General features: G+C 44.5%; 1 protein-coding gene and 1 long non-coding RNA gene across 10 annotated transcripts in view; both read left to right on the forward strand.

Moving 5' to 3' along the window:
* Positions 1-22290, forward strand: part of cbfa2t3 (CBFA2/RUNX1 partner transcriptional co-repressor 3) — a 187620-nt gene that overhangs the window by 144079 nt on the left and 21251 nt on the right. For 7 of the 9 annotated variants that reach the window (XM_034192226.1, XM_034192218.1, XM_034192201.1 and 4 more), the window contains exons 5-7: positions 4519-4700; positions 10699-10979; positions 15651-15736. In XM_034192226.1, coding sequence (XP_034048117.1) covers positions 4519-4700; positions 10699-10979; positions 15651-15736 — 549 coding nt within the window. The remainder of the gene's footprint in view (positions 1-4518; positions 4701-10698; positions 10980-15650; positions 15737-22290) is intronic. The other 2 variants (XM_034192187.1, XM_034192240.1) reach the window with 1 other exon arrangement.
* LOC117529455 lies at positions 2496-3065 on the forward strand. Its single transcript, XR_004566018.1, has 2 exons — positions 2496-2807; positions 2967-3065. It is a non-coding gene; the product is annotated as an uncharacterized LOC117529455 (long non-coding RNA).

A 22290-nucleotide genomic window follows, 5' to 3' on the forward strand; every position in this document is an offset into this window, starting at 1 on the left:
CAGTGCAAGTGTGCTGTTGTCACTGCGCTTTAAGAGGTGAGGACGAGTCGTAGCTGCTGCAGAAAACCGCGGATGAAAAGCTCACAGCTCGCTTAAAGTGGGCAATTCAGTCGAACCCCGACCTCCTGTCCACGGACCAAGCTTAATGCTGCTATCGACCCACAATGCAAAAATAATAGTAACACACAGTGACTTGGAGAAATAACTTTAATCTGATTACTGATTTGGAAAGATTAACGTTAGATTACTTGTTACTGAAAAAAGTGGTCAGATTAGAGTTACCGGCATCACTGCATTTCTCATATGTTATGTAAAAGCTAGTAAGAAATAAACGCTTCTAAAACCGAAAACGCTGTTTTTGGAACCTAATAATACCTCTGAATTTATTTACAAGACATTTCGCAGAGGTTACCATGATGATGTCACTTCCTGGTGTAGCTACTTGCTAACAGCTTCATTTCTGGGATATTATGTAAAAGCTAGTGAGAAATAAACACTTCAAAAACTGAAATTGCTGTTTTTGTAACTGGATAACAACACCTCTGGAGTCATTTACAAGACATTTTTGAACGTTGGCTGCATGCTAAATTTCGCTAACTCAAAGCTAACTCCTATGGAGTTAAATTTGTCTCATTAATAACTGCAAATGCACAGAGGATGATCTATTCATATTCCTTGATTTGCACAACATGAACAAATGATGACTTGATTTGAACATGTACAAATTGTATGTAAGAGGATAGGATCTTAATAATTAATTAAACAACTGCAAATGATAAAGAACGCAATGCTTATACAGCCGAGGGTATTTTAGCATTGCATTATATTTCTGTTTGCGTGTGTTTGAGAATGAGTTTGTCGCGGAGAAAACGACAGAAAAAAAAAACAAATTGTGATAAGTGTGTGGAACAAGAGTTGGAAATTTTTCTTGGTTTAGGTTGTACCCCAATGTGCACTAACTTGTAGCTTTCCATGGTTCACATTTGCCTCCCCAGTGGATCTTCTACTTGTTTTTCTTCAATTTTTATGGGTAGATACTATAATGGCATATAGTGACATAGTCCACAATTTGTCTGCCCATGTATTATAGCTTGAAATCTTATTTATCCTTCAATTTTTTCCAGTGTTTGTCCAATCTATTTTGGAATAAATTTAAGCTTTTTACCTCCACTACCTGATCAAGCAGGTTGTTCCATGTTTGTACAGTTCTGTTAGTAAACGGGTATTTCCTAATGTCCAGATGTTCAGTTTGCTGTTTCTGTAATTCTTATTCTTATTCCTTTTCTGGGTAATTTTTAAAAGTTTATTTTTAAAAGTTTTGGAAGTGCGGTCTTTCTGTACAAATCACAGTGACAGAAATTATGAACTGTGGAATCCCAGGTATGCAAGCAGACTCTTACAGAATGAACCAAATCAGCGTTTTGTTTGAAATAAATACCAAGCCTTAGAGATGTTTGGAGAGAAACATTTCATGGATGGAATCCTGATACAAAATTCAATGGGCAAACCCTCTTTAGTTATACCAAATAGCAAGGCACGTCTACAGAGTAATGGGACTGTATTCACAAAAATATTAATCCTATAATATATTGAAATAATAGGCAATTGTCTCACACACGTCTGGTCTCTTCTTCCAACCTTCAGTGTAACCTCTGAATGAATGAATCCACAGGAGCCCCATCATAATGGCCCTTTGATGGTGCCCACATCAAGAACTCGGATCCAGCCTTGAGTTTGTAATCCTGATAAGGCCAATCTGTGGCCCACTTGTACCATTGCTTATGTACCTCTGGTTTCTATAGTATGAAGCACATGAGACTGTATGACTCCATCTGGATGGGATGTTACCTCTGGCAGAATACGTCCCAGACAAAGATGGTACCCATTTACAGCTGGGCAGACTGGGACTATGCAGATGAACGGTCTTGTTCAAGGACACAAACGGATACCTTATGTGGACACACCTGGAATCGAACCCTGGTCTATATAATTTGATAGTTCATCTCCTATGCTGCAGAGCATCCTGCTCTGCCCTTGAGCTTTGCATATATGAAATCACAAAGAGCCAAGCCTGGCAAATTTGAGGATTTGTCCAGAGTTGACGTTCCCCTCTGCCAGAAACTGTTGGATGCTCAGAACACTAAGCACAGGGGCGTTGTCATGGTGAATCACAGAGGACACATTCTCCCATACACTCCTCTTCTACTAGTGTGATATCAAGAGGCACTGCAGTAGGATGCCCTTGTGCACATATTCACTGTTTGACCCCTTGGTAGGACATTGATGTGGAGGATGCCATTGAGAAGAAAAAAAAAAACACAGAGCATCACTTTAATCTTTTACTTTGACATCTTTGCTTTATTTGGCTTTGATGGTAGCAGAATTTCCCTGACAAGTCATTGGTCTCTGGATTGTATATGAATATCAACAATTCATTGTCAGTGTTGACACTCCTAAGGAGATCTGAATCGTCCCGTTCCACTCTACTTTGAATCTGTGACTACGCACTAATGATCATAAGTTTATAAGAAACTAAATTCATTCAGAATCAAACATCATGAACATGATCAAGGTCACAGTTAGGATCAAAGGCGAGTGTTCCGGTTAAATATTCAACAACCAGGATCCAAGGTCAATAATCAGAGTCCAAGATGAGGATCTAAACACAGCCAGGATCAAAGGTCAAGAACATGATCAAAGGTGAGTGGATCAAATATGAGTTATCAGCAACAAAAACCAGGATCAAAGATGATTGGTTAGGATCACAGGTCAACTTTTAGAAACAAAGGTGAGCAGTCAGGATCAATGTCACAATCAGGATCAAAATTGAGAGTTCAGGATCCCCTGGTTGTGTATCCACAGGTGCACGTTGGTCTACAATGTCAGTCAAGTCTTTAAATCTTTGACTAATAGTGTGCATGAGATAATGATTTGCATTTGGTGGACAAAATTATGTTTTTGAGCAGATATGGTCCTCCAGAGTGGACTCAGGATTGGACTTTGGTTTGAGGTTTAAATTAAATTCCAATGGACTGTGGAGCCTTGGAGCTGGTTTGCTTTCCTTTGTTTTGTACTTTTTACTGTTTTAACTGTGTTCAGTGTGAATGTTGTGATATTCAAGGTTAGTTTCCGTGACATTTCCAGTCCTTTTACAAACATTACTGTCAAACATAATGTGATAAAACACATGCATCTGTGCACAAACGTGGTAGGTATGTAGCTGTCTTAGCATGAAACCAGTGATCCTCCACATCTGGAAGACTGCAGCAATGGCTGTTTTTTTTTATCAAACAGACAGGTTTAAGAGATCTCTGACTGTGCTGTAACACTTGTGCACACACAGTCATACACATACACCTGGAGTGGGACAGACAAATGGTGGAGGAATGTGTCAGGAGACCTGTCTTATCTTCTCCTCTCTTCATCTAGCACTTTCATTTTTCCCTACCTGATCTGGCATTATTTCACCACATCGTTCTGTATGGTGCATTTACACTTAGGCAAGACGTGTTACGAATGTCATATTTGCATCATTCTTGGCACATTCCTGACATTGTTAACGTGACTTAACATAACTGAATAGGTTTCTTAATAGTGCGTGTTGGTGAGTGATATTCGTGATTTTCCTGGACCATGTTTATGGCTGTCAAAAAATCTTCCACGAATGTCACACACCACCTTCATTTCACCTTATGTCATGGAGCTCGCAATGTGTTGATCTGTTTTGATTAATGGTGAGCTTTAATAGAGCGTGACAGCATTCTTCTCTGATGTGTGCACAATTAAACCCTGCTGCACTACATTCAGTTTCATTGCTGCAGTATGTTGAAGAAGGACAGTGACGCCAAGTTGGCTAAAAGTTTTGTTCCAATACTCCTCAGCACCCTCCTGCAGGTGTTCCACCTGCTGCATGTGCCTGATGTTTGGGAAAACGACCAAGACGAGAGCTACATGAAACCACACATCTGGCTCTCTCAGTCTCCTCCTCTTCTGTGCACCACTCCATGGCACAGAGCCCAACAAAGCATGCAGTCACAAAGTTTTTCTGCTGTGGATTTTGAGGAGCAAACTGGAGCAATCTGAATTGTTCAGCAGCTGATGGATGAATATGGGTGTGTGTGTGGAGACAATTTGCCTCCCTCACAACATGACAGAACTTAACGATGCGCTGTTAGGCGCAATAGCGCGCAACAATGCGGAAAATTATTCTTGATCGTGCGTAATGGTTCCTGATAATTCTCTAGCAACACGTGCCATTAATCGTAACGCGTGGTAACAGGTTGCAGCAGTTCTGAGGACACCTGATGCCTCTGCCTCAAATCATCACATTCGTGATCAGCGGCCAAGAATGTGTACTTCGTGGAATTCGTGACTTGCAGTTGTTACGTGTAAACACAGCATAAAGTTTCAAGTATCACAGATCCAGCACTCCTAGATTTCTGTAACTGTTCAAGAAATACATGTTATAGCTCCAAAATATTTCAAAGTATGTGGAATGTTTGTGTTCTCCGTCTTCAGGCAAACCTGCCCCTGTTGCAGAGAGAGTTGCTGCACTGTGCCAGGTTGGCCAAGCAGACTCCAGCCCAATATCTGGCTCAACACGAGCAGCTTCTCCTGGATGCCAACGCCAGCTCGCCGCTCGACTCCTCTGAGATCATGCTTGAGATGAATGAGCACGGAAAGAGAAGGACCCCCGACAGGTAGGGTCCCTCCGTCTAACACAAGCTGACTGCAGAAGCACACACACGGTGGCAGACTTTCACACAGACAGCGCTGTAAATGAATTATTTCTGGGCATTTCAGAATGCCAAGAAGCAAGAGGAGGCTATAAATCCTGTGTGCGGGAGGCGGAAGTCTGGACAGCCTCGATGCCAGGCCAGCTCTGCCAGCTGTCTGTGAGGAAGGGATGAGATAAATCCAGAGTAGAAAAAGAGGGAGTGAAGCAGAGTATCAACAAAGGCAGAGAGAAAACGAAGGGATGTCCTCGGTGTAACCCGCAGACAGACAAAAAGACCAACAGAGCGCTCTGGTCTGCTATTGTCTCTCACACTGTGCCGCATTAGTCACTCAACTCAGAGGAAGACACGAGAGAACAATCAACTGGCATTTCCCGTTCTTCCTTTTTCTAACATCTTCCCTTCCTGGCATTCTTTCCTCATCACCACTGTCTCCGACTGCCTGAGCTGCAGGCTTCCAGCAGCTGTCCTTATGTGAGATGTGTCCAGATGGTGATGACGATGTGCTGACCATAAGGCTAAGCACATCCTGGGGGGGTGAAGGAGAGGTGGGTAAACTGGATGGGACTGAGGTTGGACCTGAATACACACCCCTGTGCTGTAATCCTCAAACCTCCGCCTTCTGACCTCTGGCTTACACGCAGCAGCCAGAGCTCGATGAAGGGGATGGGGGGGCTCGGGCAGGACTTACACCGCACCATCTGGTCCTCTGACTCGTCTAACGCCGGGGCCAAGAATGTGTACGAGAACAGCCAACATGGACAAAATAAACTGGCCACACACACACACACAAACACACACACAAAATCTAACATGTGGCAGTTTACCTTCCTTTGATCCACAGGATGATAAAGAGTGATTTCCAGCAGAATGCCTGCTATTGACATCCAGCTAAACAGATTAATATCAACACTCCCATTTAAACTGTCCAGATGGCTTAAAACACAACCGCACACATGCACATGCACACTCACTTACACAAATCCGAACCAGCATCAGCAAACATCTGCCAAACATGCAGCACTCAGTCCATATTGCTCCTTAAGCCTGAGAAGGAGGTGGGGGGGGGTAATACTTGCAGTGTAAGAGTGTGGGGCTGAGGGACATTCAGATTAAGAGCTTGAGATACAGACTGTACAATCAGGCTTTGGTTTATTTGATGTGTTTGCTCTGCAGCTATGCAAGCGCTTTGGAGGTACATTGTTTGACTGCAACTGGACAACATGCAGCTCTTAGTGGGGATATGTGAATGTATGTTTCTGTGCACACACACACACACACACGTGCATGAAAGTGGATGGGTGTCTGTATTTGTTTGCAACATGTGGTTGTCCACCCTGCCCAATACTGACTCCTCAAACAGGTTTTGCCTACGATAGCATGTACTCTAATCTTTCAAAATGCATACATACATACGTGTGTGTGTAGAACACAGGGTGTTAATATATATATATATACATATATATATATATATATATATATACATATACATATATATATATATATATATATATATATATATATATATATATATAAAACATACATACATATATTTGTTTTTTCAGATGAGATAGTTATGTAGAGATGTACCATGGGAGCAGCTGGGGCAGTGAGGGGATTTTGGGCTCCAAACCCTCCTGATGATCCACACATCGTCTGTCAAATTCACACCTTTTTGAAAACTTACTCTCATCACACTAGAGGCCGAATGCCTTCCGAATGAAAGTTTAGTGTTGGTGAAAGTGTAGGAGCACGGACCCACAACAGGGGGCGTAAATGAACGGACAATGGATAAAGCCAAATACAACACTTTACTGTTGTGAAAATGCACAACAACAACAACAGATTACAATAGTGAGTCAAATACAAGATGTCGTGGGCAGGCTCGAAGATAGGAGACATCAGTCCGAAGTCGAACCGGAACCACACGATTTCCTCCGCCACCGAACCCCGGGAATACTGGAGCCGCCAAGTCCCGAACTCCCAGGTGGCCACTGCCTCCGCGTGTCGGATCTGGTACTGCTGGCGAGGAGCAAACACAGTTAGAAGTGGGTGCGTGTGCACCCAGCAATACGTACGGTGGAAAACCACCTCCTCCTCTCGTCGAATAAAGAGTTCACAAAAAACGCTCAAGCAACAAAGGGTTATTATCTCACAACCAGCTGAGGTACGTTACCTTCAAGGTAGAACGATATCTCGGCAAAGAGGTGGAGATGTCGTCTGGCTGATATACCAATGCTGATCCTGTTGAGTGGTGACAGCTGTCAAGGACGATGAGCGTCAGCTGTCACCCTGGCTGCTCCTGTTAGGTGGCAGCGCCCTCTGGTGCCTGGAGCCCGCACTCCAGGCAGGGCGCCCTCTGGTGGTGGTGGGCCAGCAGTACCTCCTCTTCAACGGCCCACACAACAGTTTAGACCACATTCCGGAAGTGTCGAGGTGCATTCGTGAACATCAGACAGCCTTCTGAGAGCAGTCTAAACAGAAAGTTTTGCACATGTGCAAAACATTCGAGGCGGAAAAATTGAACGGCAGTCGGAGTACAGTCTGACCACATAATGACTGCAATCTAAATATTCCTACGGCGTGCAAATGGCATTCAAAGCATTCTGATCGCATTCGAAGGGCGGTTTGAAATGATCCGCAACTTTTGATTCTGGTTCAATGTCTGGATTGTGCCTGAATGCACCACGAGTGCACGTCAAGTGCTGCTGGATTACATTTCCTCCACCTGCAGTTGGCATTCACTTGTACAGCAATGCAAGTGCATTCGTCATATTCTCACTGCATTCTGACAGCTGTCTGGGTAATCCAAATGTGTTCCACCAATGTTTGTGCCACTTTCGGGGGCTTCATATGCACATGTGCATGAATCATTCAGGGCGGGTCACAGCGCAGTCTGAGTAGCCGGACCGCTATCTGCCACAATTCATATTCCCTCCCAGATGTGGCACGAATTATGGCTTTTTTGACATTCCGCATGAGTTGGCTTGATTCTTACTAAGTGTTGCTAAAACAAACTTCTTAAAAACATTCTAAAACAATCAACGCACAGGTGGTTCACACAATGAGTCAGTAGTTCACAAATGCTTGAAAGACTCAACCAACTTGTATCAAAAGCAACAGTCTTTCAAAATGCTTGAAACAGTAAATGAAACAGTTACTGAAGATTTTTCTTGAAATGCTGAAAATAAAATGAAACATTTGTTTCAGAAAATGATTCACAGTTTCAAAAAGTTCAAAGCACCCAATAAATGAAAGTAAATTATATTAGAAAATTAGAAAATGATTGACTGTTTTGAATTATTACTTCGAAATGAAACAGTAAGGTACAACCCCAATTCCAATGAAGTTGGGACGTTGTGTAAAATGTAAATAAAAAACAGAATATAATGAGTTACAAATCCTCTTCAACGAATATTCAATTGAAAACACCACAAAGACAAGATATTTAATGTTCAAACTGATAAACTGTTTTGTTTTTGTGTAAATATTTGATCATTTTGAAATGGATGCCTGCAACACATTTCAAAAAAGCTGGGACAGTGGTATGTTTACGACCTTGTTGCATCACCTTTCCTTCTAACAACACTCAGTAAGCATTTGGGAACAGAGGACACTAATTGTGAGTGCCGTGATTGGGTATAAAAGGAACATCCCCGAAAGTCTCAGCCGTTCACAAGCAAAGATGGGGTGAGGATCACCATTTTGTGAACAACTGCATGAAAAAAATAGTCCAACAGTTTAAGAACAATGTTTCCCAATGTTCAGTTGCAAGGAATTTAGGGATTCCATCATCTACAGTCCATAATATAATCAGAAGATTCAGAGAATCTGGAGAACTTTCTACACTTAAGCGGCAAGGCTGAAAACCAACATTGAATGCCCGTGACCTTCAATCCCTCATTCGGCACTGCATTAAAAACCGACATCACTGTGTAAAGGATCTTACCGCGTGGGCTCAGGAACACTTCAGAAAACCATTGTCAGTTAACACAGTTCGTCGCTACATCTACAAGTGCAAGTTAAACCTGTACCATGCAAAGTGAAAGCCATACATCGACAACATCCAGAAATGCCGCCACCTTCTCTGGTCCCGAGCTCATTTGAAATGGACAGACGCAAAGTGGAAAAGTGTGCTGTGGTCTGATGAGTCCACATTTCAAATTGTTTTTTGGAAATCATGGATGAAGAGTGAAAGAGTGGGGGTACTAGACTGGCCTGTCTGCAGTCCAGACCTGTCGCCCACTGAAAATGTGTGGCGCATTACGAAGCACAAAATACGACAATGGAGACCCGGACTGTTGAACAACTTAAGTTGTACATTAGCAAGAATGGGAAAGAATTCCACCTACAAAGCTTCAACAATTGGTGTCCTCAGTTCCCAAACGCTTATTGAGTGTTGTTAGAAGGAAAGGTGATGTAACACAGTGATAAACATACCACTGTCCCAGCTTTTTTGAAACGTGTTGCAGGCATCCATTTCAAAATGAACAGCACAAAAACAATAAAGTTTATCCGTTTGAACATTAAATATCTTGTCTTTGTGGTGTATTTAATTGAATATAAGTTGAAGAGGATTTGCAAATCATTGTATTCTGTTTTTATTTACATTTTACACAACATCCCAACTTCATTGGATTTGGGGTTGTAAATCTGTCTGGGGCAAGCAGTTCTCAAATCCTTAGTGACCATGTACACGGAACAAAACTATACACACCACACTTTTGATTTTGTCCCAACTTCATTGGAATTGGGGTTGTAAACCATTACTTTCTTCTATGTTTTGAAACACGCAAACCACAAAATGAAACATTTGTTTCAGAAAATGATTCCGTTTCAGAAAGCCTGAAACTGAACATTTTTTCAGAACACAATTAACTATTTCAAAAATCTTGCGACCATAAATAAATTGCTTCAGAAAATGATTCAGTTCTGTGCACTCTGCCCATTGGCGCCCACCATCATGTCAGTATCAGGTAGCAACTTAACAAAGCAACCGCTGGGGGAAGATGATGGCCACTACATGTCCAAACCTGGGACAAAACTGTAAAGGGATGGGAAAGTAAGACCGAAATTACAGTATTGATCGAAATGCATGGGTGAGGATGATACAAAAATTTTCACAGAGTCTGCATTCTGAAACCTCTACAATACTTGAGTTTTGGAACATTGCTCCATGTTAAATGGGGCCTCATGATATCACCAAATGTTTGGAAGAAAAATGCTCCTGTGGATTTTCCCCCTCTGATGTTGAAACATAACAGAACATGTGAAGGAACACATATGTCACACACACTTGTTGCTTCACTGTATTTTTTAAATTAATGAAGTACAGTGTGTCGGACTGCCATGATCAAAACAGCTATTACAGCAAAATATATACAACACTATTCAATTGATATGTCAGTAAAATCATCATGATTAAAGTGTTCAATATACAGCCCAAGGCTACAAGGAACCACAAACTGTAGCACTAAAATGCTTTAGTCCTTCTGTTTCTCTCACACTCAAATTTGTAAAAACTGAATACATCTTAAAATTCCTGCAAATACATCAGTTGGTAATAACAACTCGCTCTGCAATGAGACTTATCCACCACATTATGAAGCACAGCCATGAAATCAATTCAAACTTCACCAATAAACTAGCTTGGAAATATTTGGTTTTCACATTCTTTTAAAAAAAAAACTGCCCAGTGTTGACAAAAATAGCATCAATTGAATCTATCTTCCCAGTGTAAATTTTTCTCACTCAACATCCCAAAAACCAGCCAAACTTTGCAGGAATCTGACCAATCTGGCAACATTGACTGTGGCTACCTTGGGACTAGAATATTTTGTAGGCGCAGGGTGGCACTCACTAAACGTGCCCATGCCAGTTATTAACACTTGAAGAATTTTCTAAGCATTCAGCTATATGCTTTTCGCCATCACCACTAACATCTGGCCCTCCTCCTCTACAGGACCAAAGACAGCTCGGACAGAGAAGGCTTACATCCAGAACACCTTGCTAAGAGGCCCTGTACCATCAGCCCTAGCCAGCGCTTCAGCCCCAGCACAGGGTTACCTGCTCACCCACCCAACGGCCTCTCGACACACCCGCCTAATGGCCTGCCACACCCACCCAATCCCCAAGTGGGCCCCCAGCACTACCGCTTAGAGGACATGGCACTGGCGCACCAATACAGAGACGTTTACAGGCACAATGAACATCGCGACACCCGAGACAGACACCGGCAGGCAGGTAGGACAGCTGCTCTACAGTCACATGGTCAAATTAAAGCGCTGTCTACAGTCACACTGCCCATGATTATAGTGAGACACATGGGTCAACGTAGAGAACAAAGACCATTTGTCACTCAAGTGTGTTAATCCTTGTGGCAAATTGTCTAAAGCCTACACCCATAAATGTCTATATGCTGTGATTGTGCCCATCCTTATATGTCTTCCTTCTGCTTGTCCAAAGAAAAGCAATCAATTCTTGACTGAACTATGCCACTGATTGAACGTGAGTAGTCATATTATTTTTTAAATAAAATACTGAAAAGGAATGAGCTTTTATAAAAATGTGTTCCGGATGAGATATGATACAGGATTTCTAGATTGATTTATTCCCAGATATTCGGCAATGCTATAGCATTAGCATTAGTAGAGAAGCTTGAATCTTCGACTGGACTGGGTTGCTTGACGCGAGGACGTTTTGCTTCAAATCGCAGAAGCTTCCTCAGCTAAAATTCTTGCTCTGGTGGTCTGACTTCTGTGTTGACTCTTGTAGAGAAGAATAATCAAGACGTCACAAAAGCTGGAGTTTTAAACTTAACCAGACCCCTCCTACCGAGAGGCAGACTTCTATAGGCTAGTGACTAAACAATAGCTCTAATTAGCACCTATTGTGCTCTAGTTAGCACCCTCCTAATGACAGGGCAGCTGTCCCTCTCCTGATGGCTCCCTTGACAACTCTGCTGATGACGTGAATGACTCATTACCATGAACAAAAGACTGAAACTGCTTTGATCTGAGTATCCCATTGTAAACAGGGGATAAAGCATGTCTCAGACCCCCTGCCTGGTTAAGGCTGGGTTTCAAACATTTCACAAAGATTGCCTCCTTGACCCCTCTCTCAAACCATTTCTTCTCTCTGGCTAATATTTTAACTTCCTTGTCCTCAAACGTGTGGTTGGTGTCTTTAAGGTGGAGATGAACTGCAGACTGAGGTCCACTGGCGCCCTCTCTGCGGTGCTGGTATAGCCTTTTGTGTAAAGGTTGCTTAGTCTCACCTATGTAGTGTTCGTTACAGTTTTCCTGACATCTGATAGAATACACTACATTGCTCTGTTTGTAACTAGGGATCCTGTCCTTAGGGTGAACTAATTTCTGTCTCAAGGTGTTAACCGGTTTAAAGTAAACTGGGATTTTGTGCTGTCTGAAGATCCTCTGTAGTTTTTCCCCTACTCCTGCTAAATAAGGGAGAGACACTCCTCTTCTTCTTGTCTCCGTCTCCTGTCTATCTGGTCTCTTTGTTCTCTGGGACTTCTGCACTTTGTCCAGGGACCATCGTGGATACCCACATACTGTGAGGGCTTTCCGGACAAGTTGTTGTTCTTTAGCCCTTCCCTCTGCAGTTGTTTTCTGTAAACCAACTCACACTGACCAATATCTGCTCTTTGGCTCAAACCACCCCCTTGAACACAAGCTTGGGGTAATCAGGACGCTTCAACACAGAGCCCTACAGGTGCCCACAACTGCAGACACAACTTGGTTAACACAGGGAAAGCAGTAACCATTTCCGGTGCAGCGAGGAGAAGTTGATATAAAGTGGACAATATGCGCCTCTTGCTCCGCACACCTGTACTGTCCATGAACTCAAAAAATAAGTCCTGAATCTTGAACAAAAATTCTGCCTGGCTCTGGAGTGATGATCCCTCCATTTCAGATGAGGACTCCTCTTCCAAGTCAGTCCAGTCAGAGTCATCATCTTGTGGCGTACGAGTGAATTGCAGATAGGCCTCAGGATGTTTGACCCAATCAGGCAGCCTCTCTGCAGCAAACAAATTGTCCAAGTCCTCTAGATCAGGAAAGTAGCGATAAAGCCAGGTGTTTGCTTCAACAACTTCCCAGGCTTGATCCAGGTAATCAAATTTCTCACCTGGGGAGTGGACGTGGCGAAAACAGATAAAAAACAAATCTATGTCTGCGAATGCCTCTTTAAGAGCTGACATGTTCAGTTCAGGGTCTGAGTTCGTGGCCTCCTGGTACTGGCCCGATTGTTCTGTCAAGGCTGGTGATGGTTTGATGCAGGAAGCAGCAGGAGACCAATGCAAACTCACAGACATGGTTGATTGTGTCAACCAAGAAACGAGCAGGGTTCGTACCAGTGGTGTCAAGGAGTATAGCAGGCAGAGCAAAGGCAGAGTCAAAAAACAGGCAGAGTTCAGGGCTACGGCGAGGCGGAGGATGTAGTACACAAGCAAGGTCAAAATACTAAAGCGCAAACTGGACAAGACGAGAGGCGAGAAAGTGATCTAAGTCAACAATCGGGCAGTGAGCTGTGGAACTGTGAGGGTTTTAAAGAGGAGCAAACTAATCAGGTTGATGTGAAGCAGGTGTGTGGAAAGTTCAGGAAAGAGGTGTGGTGAAGTGAACAAAGAAGAGAGAAGAAAGGCAAGAGAGTGCGAGAGAGCAAAACAAAGCAGTGCAAAACGAGACGATAGTGACAGAAAAACTAACTGCGAGAAACATGACGCGTGCAAAAAATGAATGTGAGCAAACCAAAAGGGGAAAAACTAAGAACTACCGTAACAAGAGGAAAACCAGGAAACTACTGCTTAAAACTAAAACTGGAATGGAACTGGTCCAATAAAAATGGCAGGACAAACTATGGAATGAACAAAAAACAAAACAGGTGACAACCGAATAATACAACAAACAACAAATGGAATGTAAACTGATAAGCAACATCAAGATAAATAATAACAAAAACCTGTGACCGAGCATATACAATAAATGTGATAAACAGAACAAAACTAAAGAAACCTAAAGGACCATGACAAAACAAATGCAAAAATGAACTATAGACTAAATAAATGCAAAACAAAATGATAAGATAAAGAATGGAACCAGTGACTACCTGGAAAGCAAAGCATTAAACAGAACCACACTGAGATTTACAAGAGAAAGAATAAACAAATAACAAAACTATAAAACCATAAAGGACATAGTGCCAAAATCAGGACCTAAACCCTGAGCCAGGGCCAAGCATGACAGAAAGACATTCATGCCAATAATATCTGAAAGGAAATGCTTTTGACAAAAACTACAGATTTTGTTTATTTTTACTTATATTCAGAGATCAAGGAGCCACCATGTAGAGTTTATTTAGGTCCAGAGTTTAAGGATCCAGTAACCAATTTCATATTTATTTACTTTAAGACTCAATAAAATGCTGTTGACATAGAAAACCTTTATAGCCTACTTTTAGTACACAGAAAATTCACAAGCGGTATCGATAAGGGAATTGATAAGGAATTGGATCTATAAGCGGAATTGATAATGGTACTGATATCGATAAAATCTTATCAATACCCATCCCTAACCATGTTCCATGCTCCCGCAGAATCTCACGCATATTGAAATGTATGTTGTCGATGCGTGGAGTGTGCGTTTGACCGTTTCCGTCATTGATCTTCGGCAATGTTCGTTAGCATCTTTAAATGCGCGGGAAGCTGCAGGAAACGAAGATGAACAAGACACAAATCTAACAGAATGCTTTGAAATTCGAATTGAACTACATATGTTTAAACTACAACCACCCAAATCCAGACAACAACCAGGAAGGAGTTTTGCTAAAGGAATTGGCCAGAAGAGGAAGCTTAATGGTGATGAGTTAAGGGAGAAAGACAGGCTATATGAAAGAAACAAGAGGAAGAGAGGTTTTGTCCTGACCTGGCCACAGAAATGGCCATGGCTTGGTCATGACCAAGAGAAGAATGAGGTTTTCTGCCAAATCTGCAGGGCCTATCCATCGTATGGTGAAGTATATGCTTGGTCCTGGTAGACCCTGGCTGTTTTGAAGCTAGTTTAAAAGTCTAACCAGCTTGCCTTTGTGGAAACCCCACAGTGACAGCATTAACAAAGGAGACAAGCATAATTTTTTTTTTTCAATTTTTAGATCTATAACTCCAATCCAGACAAGACATACTTTTTAGTTTTGATATGGACCTACATCTGTATTTTACATTGTGTGAGTTAGCCAACTCTGAGGGTTGCTTAAAAAAATGCCCTCTAAATTTTATGGGAGTCACTTTATTTTTTTTACACTTGGCAATGCCTTCTGATAAATTCTATTTTTTTTTAACTTCATGGTCCACAGACTATGTTTTTTTCTGGATTGGTTTATTTTATATAGGCAGGTTTTTTTGCAGGATTTCAAGGTGGAATATCATGAACTCTTGCGGGCAAAACCATGGGCCAGTGCTCCTACACTGTGGACCACTAACTTCTAAATTCTACTGGCCCTGTGGGCCAGTGGGGCAAATTGGTTTATGTCAAGCCCTGGATGTGTGTTATTGTGACAAAATCCAGCAGTGGCATTCAGTTTCAATGGAAATGTTGCCGTTTCCTAATTGTTTTTGTCAAGATTCTGAAAATATTACTCAGTGGTTGTGCAGATCTATCATGAAAACCCAACTAGTGCCAAGAAATATGAATTCACAAGAACAATTTGACCTATAAGTTGCCCTTGAAGGTTGTCATTGTGCAGAAGGACACAGCAAACAGTCAACTTTTCTTCTGCCTCTGGGCTGAACAGGACCAAATTGCTACAGTGGATTTATTCATGGTGGAGATAGAAAAACTGTATCATGTGTATGTACATATGGAGCGGCTCTGACAGGGATCTTTTCTGTCTGTGTTGCAGCAGTTCACGGAGCTCGCCATGAGGAGGTGATTGACCATCGTCTTACAGATCGAGAGTGGGCAGAGGAATGGAAGCACCTTGATAATGTAGGTATCAGAATGACAGCCCTGATTATTATTGACCTCTCAAATGCACAACCTGTACACTGGCCCAAGCATTTCACTGCCCTGACTAAAAAGATAAAACTGTACTATAATAGCAGTGTGCATGCCTGCCTTCATGGATGTTGTGCCAGATCTCATGAAAAGCTGATGATAATGTTTTAATTTTGGTGGCAAATTGTTTGCAAAATAGAGGTTTCTACATGTCCGAAGCGAACTGAAACAAAACACAACAACCCCCAAAAAACAAAGGCTCCTGAGTAAGTTTTGGGATTAAATTACTTACAGAGCCTTAGCTTCTATTTGAGAAAATAAAATTCAAATTAAATTTATTAATTTAAATAGCACCATCTCACAACAAGGTCACCTCAAGGTACTTCACCCAACACAATTCGGAAAACAGAACAAAATGAATTAAAAGATTAAAAACATAATAAAAGAGCAAAACCATAAAAGAGTAAAAAGAATAAAAAACACATAATAACATAATATACTAACAATAAAACAGGGAAAACCAACTTAAACCATTCTTTTAAATGACCAGAAATTCCTCTTTGGACCTTGGACGCTCAGATCGGGGAGGCCGTGCATCCCGATCACCCCCCTCCAGGTCTCACTGTCGCCGCCCACGTGGGCGTTGAAATCCCCCAGGAGAACAATGGAGTCCCCAGTCGGAGCGCTATCTAGTACCACTCCCAGGGACTCCAGGAAGGTCGGGTACTCTGCACTGCTGCTCGGCCCGTAGGCCGAGACAATGGTGAGAGACCTGTCCCCGACCCAAAGGCGTAGGGACGCGACCCTCTCGTTCACCGGAGTGAACTCCAACACTTGGCAACTGAGCTGGGGAGCAATAAGCAATGCGACCCCAGCTCTCTGCCTCTCCCCGTGGGCGACGCCAGAAAAATGAAGCGTCCAGCCCCTCTCCAGGAGTTGGGTACCAGAGCCCAAGCTGTGCGTGGAGGTGAGCCCGACTATCTCTAGTCGGTATCTCTCAACCTCCCGCACAACTTCAGGCTCCTTCCCCCCCAGCGAGGTGACATTCCACATCCCAGGAGCCAGGGGCTGTGAGCATGGACCGGGCCACCCGCCCTCGACCTCCACCCAATCCTCTCTGCACCCGACCCCCATGGCCCCCTCTGCAGGTGGTGAACCCACAGGAGGGTGGGCCCACGTCACTCATGGGCTAAGGCCCGACCACCAGGCGCTCGCGCGCGAGCCCCAACCCCAGGCCTGGCTCCAGGGTGGGACCCGGGCTCCGCCATACCGGGCGACATCATGGTCCTTGATCTTTTACTGGTCATGGAGGTTCTGAACTGCCCTTAGTCTGACCCGTCAACTAGGACCTGTTTGCCTTGGGAGACCCTACAGGGAGCACAAAACCCCGACAACATAGCTCCTAGGATCATCCGGGTACGCAAACTCCCCCACCACAATAAGGTGGCAGCTAAAGGGGGAGCCCTCTAGCCGATCTAGCAGATCTAGCCGATCTGAACCCGAACAGTGTTCAGTTGTTGGACTTCTGTGCTAGTCACAGTTTGTCCATCACGAACACCATGTTCGAGCACAAGGGTGTCCATAAGTGCACGTGGCACCAGGACACCCTGAGCCGGAGGTTGATGATCGACTTTGTAGTCGTATTATCTGACCTTCGGCCACGTGTCTCGGACACTCGAGTGAAGAGAGAGGCAGAGCTGTTGACTGATCACCACCTGGTGGTGAGTTGGATCCGCTGGGAGGGTAGGAAGCCGGTCAGACCTGGCAGGCCCAAACGTATCGTGAGGGTATGCTGGGAATGACTGGCGGAACCCTCTGTCAGTGAGGTCTTCAACTCCCACCTCCGGGAGAGCTTCTCCCAGATCCCGGGGGAGATTGGAGACATGGAGTCCGAGTGGACCATGTTCTCCACCTCCATTGTTGATGCGGCTGCTCGTAGCTGTGGTCGCAAGGTCTCTGGTGCCTGTCACGATGGCAATCCCCGAACCCGGTGGTGGACACTGGAAGTAAGGGATGCCGTCAAGCTGAAGAAGGAGTCCTACGTATCTTTGTTGGTAGGTGGGGCCCCAGAGGCAGCTGACAGGTACCAGCAGGCCAAGCGTGCCGCAGCCCGTGCGGTCGCAGAGGCAAAAACTCGGGTCTGGGAGGAGTTCGGGGAGGCTATGGAGGAGGACTGTCGGTTGGCCTCGAAGACATTCTGGCAAACCGTCCGAAGCAGCTCTCCACCCGCACTGTTTCCGGTGCGGGTGGGGAGCTGTTGACCCTGACTGGGGATGTTGTCAGGCGATGGAAGGAGTACTTCGAGGATCTCCTCAATCCCATCGTCACCTCTTCCGAAGAGGAAGCAGAGACTGGGGACTCAGAGGCGGACTCATCGATTACACAGGCCGAAGTCACCGAGGTGGTTAGAAAGCTCCTCGGTGGCAAGGCTCCTGGGGTGGATGAAATCCGTCCTGAGTACCTTAAGTCTCTGGATGTTGTGGGGCTGTCTTGGCTGACATGCCTCTGCAACATCGCGTGGCGATCGGGGACAGTGCCTCTGGATGGGCAGACCGGGGTGGTGGTCCCTCTGTTTAAGAAGGGGGACCGGAGGGTGTGTTCCAACTATAGGGGGATCACACTCCTCATCCTCCCCGGTAAGGTCTATTCCAGAGTACTGGAGAGGAGAATTCGACCGATGGTTGAACCTCGGATTCGGGAGGAGCAGTGTGGTTTTCGTCCTAGTCGCGGCACACTGGACCAGCTCTACACGCTCAATCGGGTGCTCGAGGGTTCATGGGAGTTTGCCCAACCAGTCCACATGTGTTTTGTGGATCTGGAGAAGGCCTTCGACCGTGTCCCTCGGGGCATCCTGTGGGGAGTGCTCCGGGAGTATGGGGTCCGGGGTCCTTTGCTAAGGGCCATCCGGTCCCTGTATGACCACAGCAGGAGCTTGGTTCGCATTGCCGGTAGTAAGTCAAACCTGTTTCCAGTGCACGTTGGCCTCCACCAGGGCTACCCTTTGTCACCGGTTCTGTTCATTATTTTTATGGACAGAATTTCTAGGCGCAGCCAGGGTGTAGAGGGGGTCTGGTTTGGGAACCACAGAATCTCGTCTCTGCTGTTTGCGGACGATGTGGTTCTGTTGGCTTCGTCAAATCAGGACCTTCAGCGTGCACTGGGGCGGTTTGCAGCCGAGTGTGAAGCGTCCGGGATGAAAATCAGCACCTCCAAATCCGAGGCCATGGTTCTCAACCGGAAAAAGGTGCTTTGCCCTCTTCAGGTCGGTAGAGTGTCCTTGCCTCAAGTGGAGGAGTTTAAGTATCTCGGGATCTTGTTCACGAGTGAGGCACGGATGGAGCGTGAGATTGATAGACGGATCGGTGCAGCATCTGCAGTGATGCGGTCGCTGTATCAGACCGTCGTGGTGAAGAGAGAGCTGAGTAGGGGGGCAAAGCTGTCGATTTTCCGATCGATCCACATTCCGATCCTCACCTATGGTCATGAGATTTGGTTCATGACCGAAAGAACGAGATCGCGAGTACAAGCGGCTGAGATGAGTTTCCTCCGCAGGGTGGCTGGGCGCTCCCTTAGAAATAGGGAGAGGAGCTCGGTCACTTGGGAGGAGCTTGGAGTCGAGCCGCTGCTCCTCCATGTCTAAAGGAGTCAGTTGAGGTGGCTCGGGCATCTTTTCCGGATGCCCCCTGGACGCCTCGCTGGAGAGGTGTTCCGGGCACGTCCCATTGGGAGGAGGCCCCGGGGAAGACCCAGGACACGCTGGAGGGACTACGTCTCTCGGCTGGCTTGGGAACGCCTTGGGGTTCCACCAGAGGAGCTGGGGGAGGTGTGTGTGGATCGGGAGGTCTGGGCGGCTTTGCTTGAGCTGCTGCCCCCGCGACCCGACTCCAGATAAAGCGGAAGAAAATGGATGGATGGATGGATGGACCTTGGACGCTGACACAATGAGCCTTCACCGTGTTTGAGTGACAAGTCAACAAAATTATTCTGTTATACTGAGAAATATAACAGAATGTGATGAATCATGTATTGTTTTTGTGTTGTGTAGAATAATGCTTTGAATGCCCACAGTGATGTGATGCAGAACAAAAATGGTTTTCATTTGCCCTCTATCTCCACATATTCCAACTAAGGGTCAAGGTAGCCTCCCCAAGCGGTCAATTGGTGAGAGGCGGGGTACACTGTGGACAGGCTGCTAGGCTGTTGCACATATAGATAGACAAACACATGCACACTCACACCTACGTACGGTCAATTTAAAGTGTCCGGTTCAAGTAACAAGCATGTCATTGGAAGTGGAAGGAAGCTGGAGCACCCGGAGGGAACCCACGCAAACATGGAAAGGACCAGGCAGGAAGTGATTACAGGACCTTCTTGCTGTGAGGCAGCAGTGCTAATCACTAAGCCACCGTACCACCTGGGAAATGCTTTTGTATGCTGTAAATACTAATTACCTCCACCAACAAAGTTGGAGTAGGTAATGTTTTCACTCCTGTTTGTTTGTTCATTTTTGTCTGTTTGTTTGTGAACAGCCTGGAGTCCACAATTTTTCATATATCATGACATTTTTATATTTGTATTTTTGTATGACATTTTTACTGAAGATTCATATCTTTATACGAACTGATTCAATTTTCAAGGTCATAGGTTAAAGGTCAAACCCAGGAAAATCTTGGAAAATTGGAAAAATCCCTGTCTTTAACACTCAACGAATTTTCAAAAATTCATAACTGTCAAAAAACTTGCGTTGGTGGAGGTTTGTGCTCTACGAGCGCAGTGTTCTAGTTTAACATTGGGGTCCACCAAACATCACATTTTCATGTCTAGTATGACACGATACTGGAACCTTGAGTATCTGTCAATACAAACCAATCAAATACCTTGTCCTACCATCTTAAAATAACTAATCTGTTAATAAATACATTCATCTGGATGTACTTTGGTAACCTCCCAAAACATCAACTCAAGCTGTGAAACAAATATTCCAAAGAAAAATATGCCATAACCCACAGCATGACTCACATGTGCAACAGAAGACTTTTGATTTTTTTTTTTTAACGATCTCTAATACATATATGTAGGATCGATACTGATCCTACATATCCTATAGACGCACCTCTATTTGACACCAAAATCAAGACTATACCACCAATCTAAAATTCTGCTTGGGGGCAGCTTTTGATATAGTCAGCTGTGATCCACAGCATGATTTGATACTTAGATATATTATCCAGGGGGAAAAACAAATAGCCAAAATGAAAGAAACATATTATTAATGAATGGGACAAGAACAGTGGAGACAGAGAAGAACCTCAGTACCAAATGAGTTAGTGGTTGTTGGTCCCCTAACCTTAGGAGGTCTGTTTCATGTGGTGAAATAACCAATGAAGAAAAAAAAAAACACACAGTCATGCATGTGCACACAGAAACATGCACACGTGGAGCTCCAGATGGAGCTCAGGACCCAGCAGAGAGCAGCTCCAGCTGGGGAGAGCAGCTGAGACAAGAGCTGCAGTCATGCAGAGAACCGGCCAGGCCTGGACCCCTGCCAAATTAGAAACACTTCACTGAAGGAAATAGAGCCAACTCAGACGGGAAAGAGGGAGGAGGGAGACGGAGAGAGGAGAGGAAGAAGGAGAAACAAGGAGAGACAGAAGGAGAAAGACGAAGAGGAATCATGATATTAATGGTAACCATGCTGGACCTAATTAGCAGAGGTAGACATGGGGTATTGTGTGTGTGTGTGTGTGTGTGTGTGTGTGTGTGTGTGTGGTGTGTGGTGTGTGTGTGTGTGTGTGTGTGTGTGTGTGTGTGTGTGTGTGTGTGTGTGTGTGTGTGTGTGTGGTAGGGGTGACACGGTTTACAGTGGGAAAGAGAAAGAGACAGAAAAGAGAGGAAATCTGTTGACTTGGCAGCAAACGGAGCAGAAGGCTGGAATGAATCGACTGAACTTTTTTCATCAGCAGCCCAGCTGTTAGATTATCATTGTTACAAAGCTCTTCGACATTCAGACATGTCGCCACCAGTGCTCTTTAGAGTTACAACTTTGAGTGTAAAAACACCTCCGACATATATATATATATATATATGAGGTCTATTAGATAATAAACCGACCCTTTTATTTATTTTTTTTAACTATATGGATTTGAATGACGTGCGATTACACCAATCATGCTTGAACCCTCGTGAGCATGCGTGAGTTTTTTCACGCGTGTCGGTGACGTCATTTCCCTGTGGGCAGGCCTTGAGTGAGATGTGGTCCCGCCCTCTCGGCTGAATTCCTTTGTTTCACACGCTGCTCGAGACGGCGCGTGTTGCTTTATCAACATTTTTTCTGGACCTGTGAGGAATATCCAAGTGGACACTATTCGAGAAATTAAACTGGTTTTTGGTGAAAACTTTAACGGCTGATGAGAGATTATGGGGTGTTTCTGTCGGTGTAAGGACTTCCCACAGAGCAGGACGTCGTGGAGCGCTTCCAGGCGCCGTCGTCGACCTGTTTCGACCTGAAAACATCCTAATTTAAGGCTTAATTCACCCAGGACGTC

Source organism: Thalassophryne amazonica, chromosome 2 (genome assembly GCF_902500255.1).
Source record: "Thalassophryne amazonica chromosome 2, fThaAma1.1, whole genome shotgun sequence".
NCBI lineage: Eukaryota > Metazoa > Chordata > Actinopteri > Batrachoidiformes > Batrachoididae > Thalassophryne > Thalassophryne amazonica.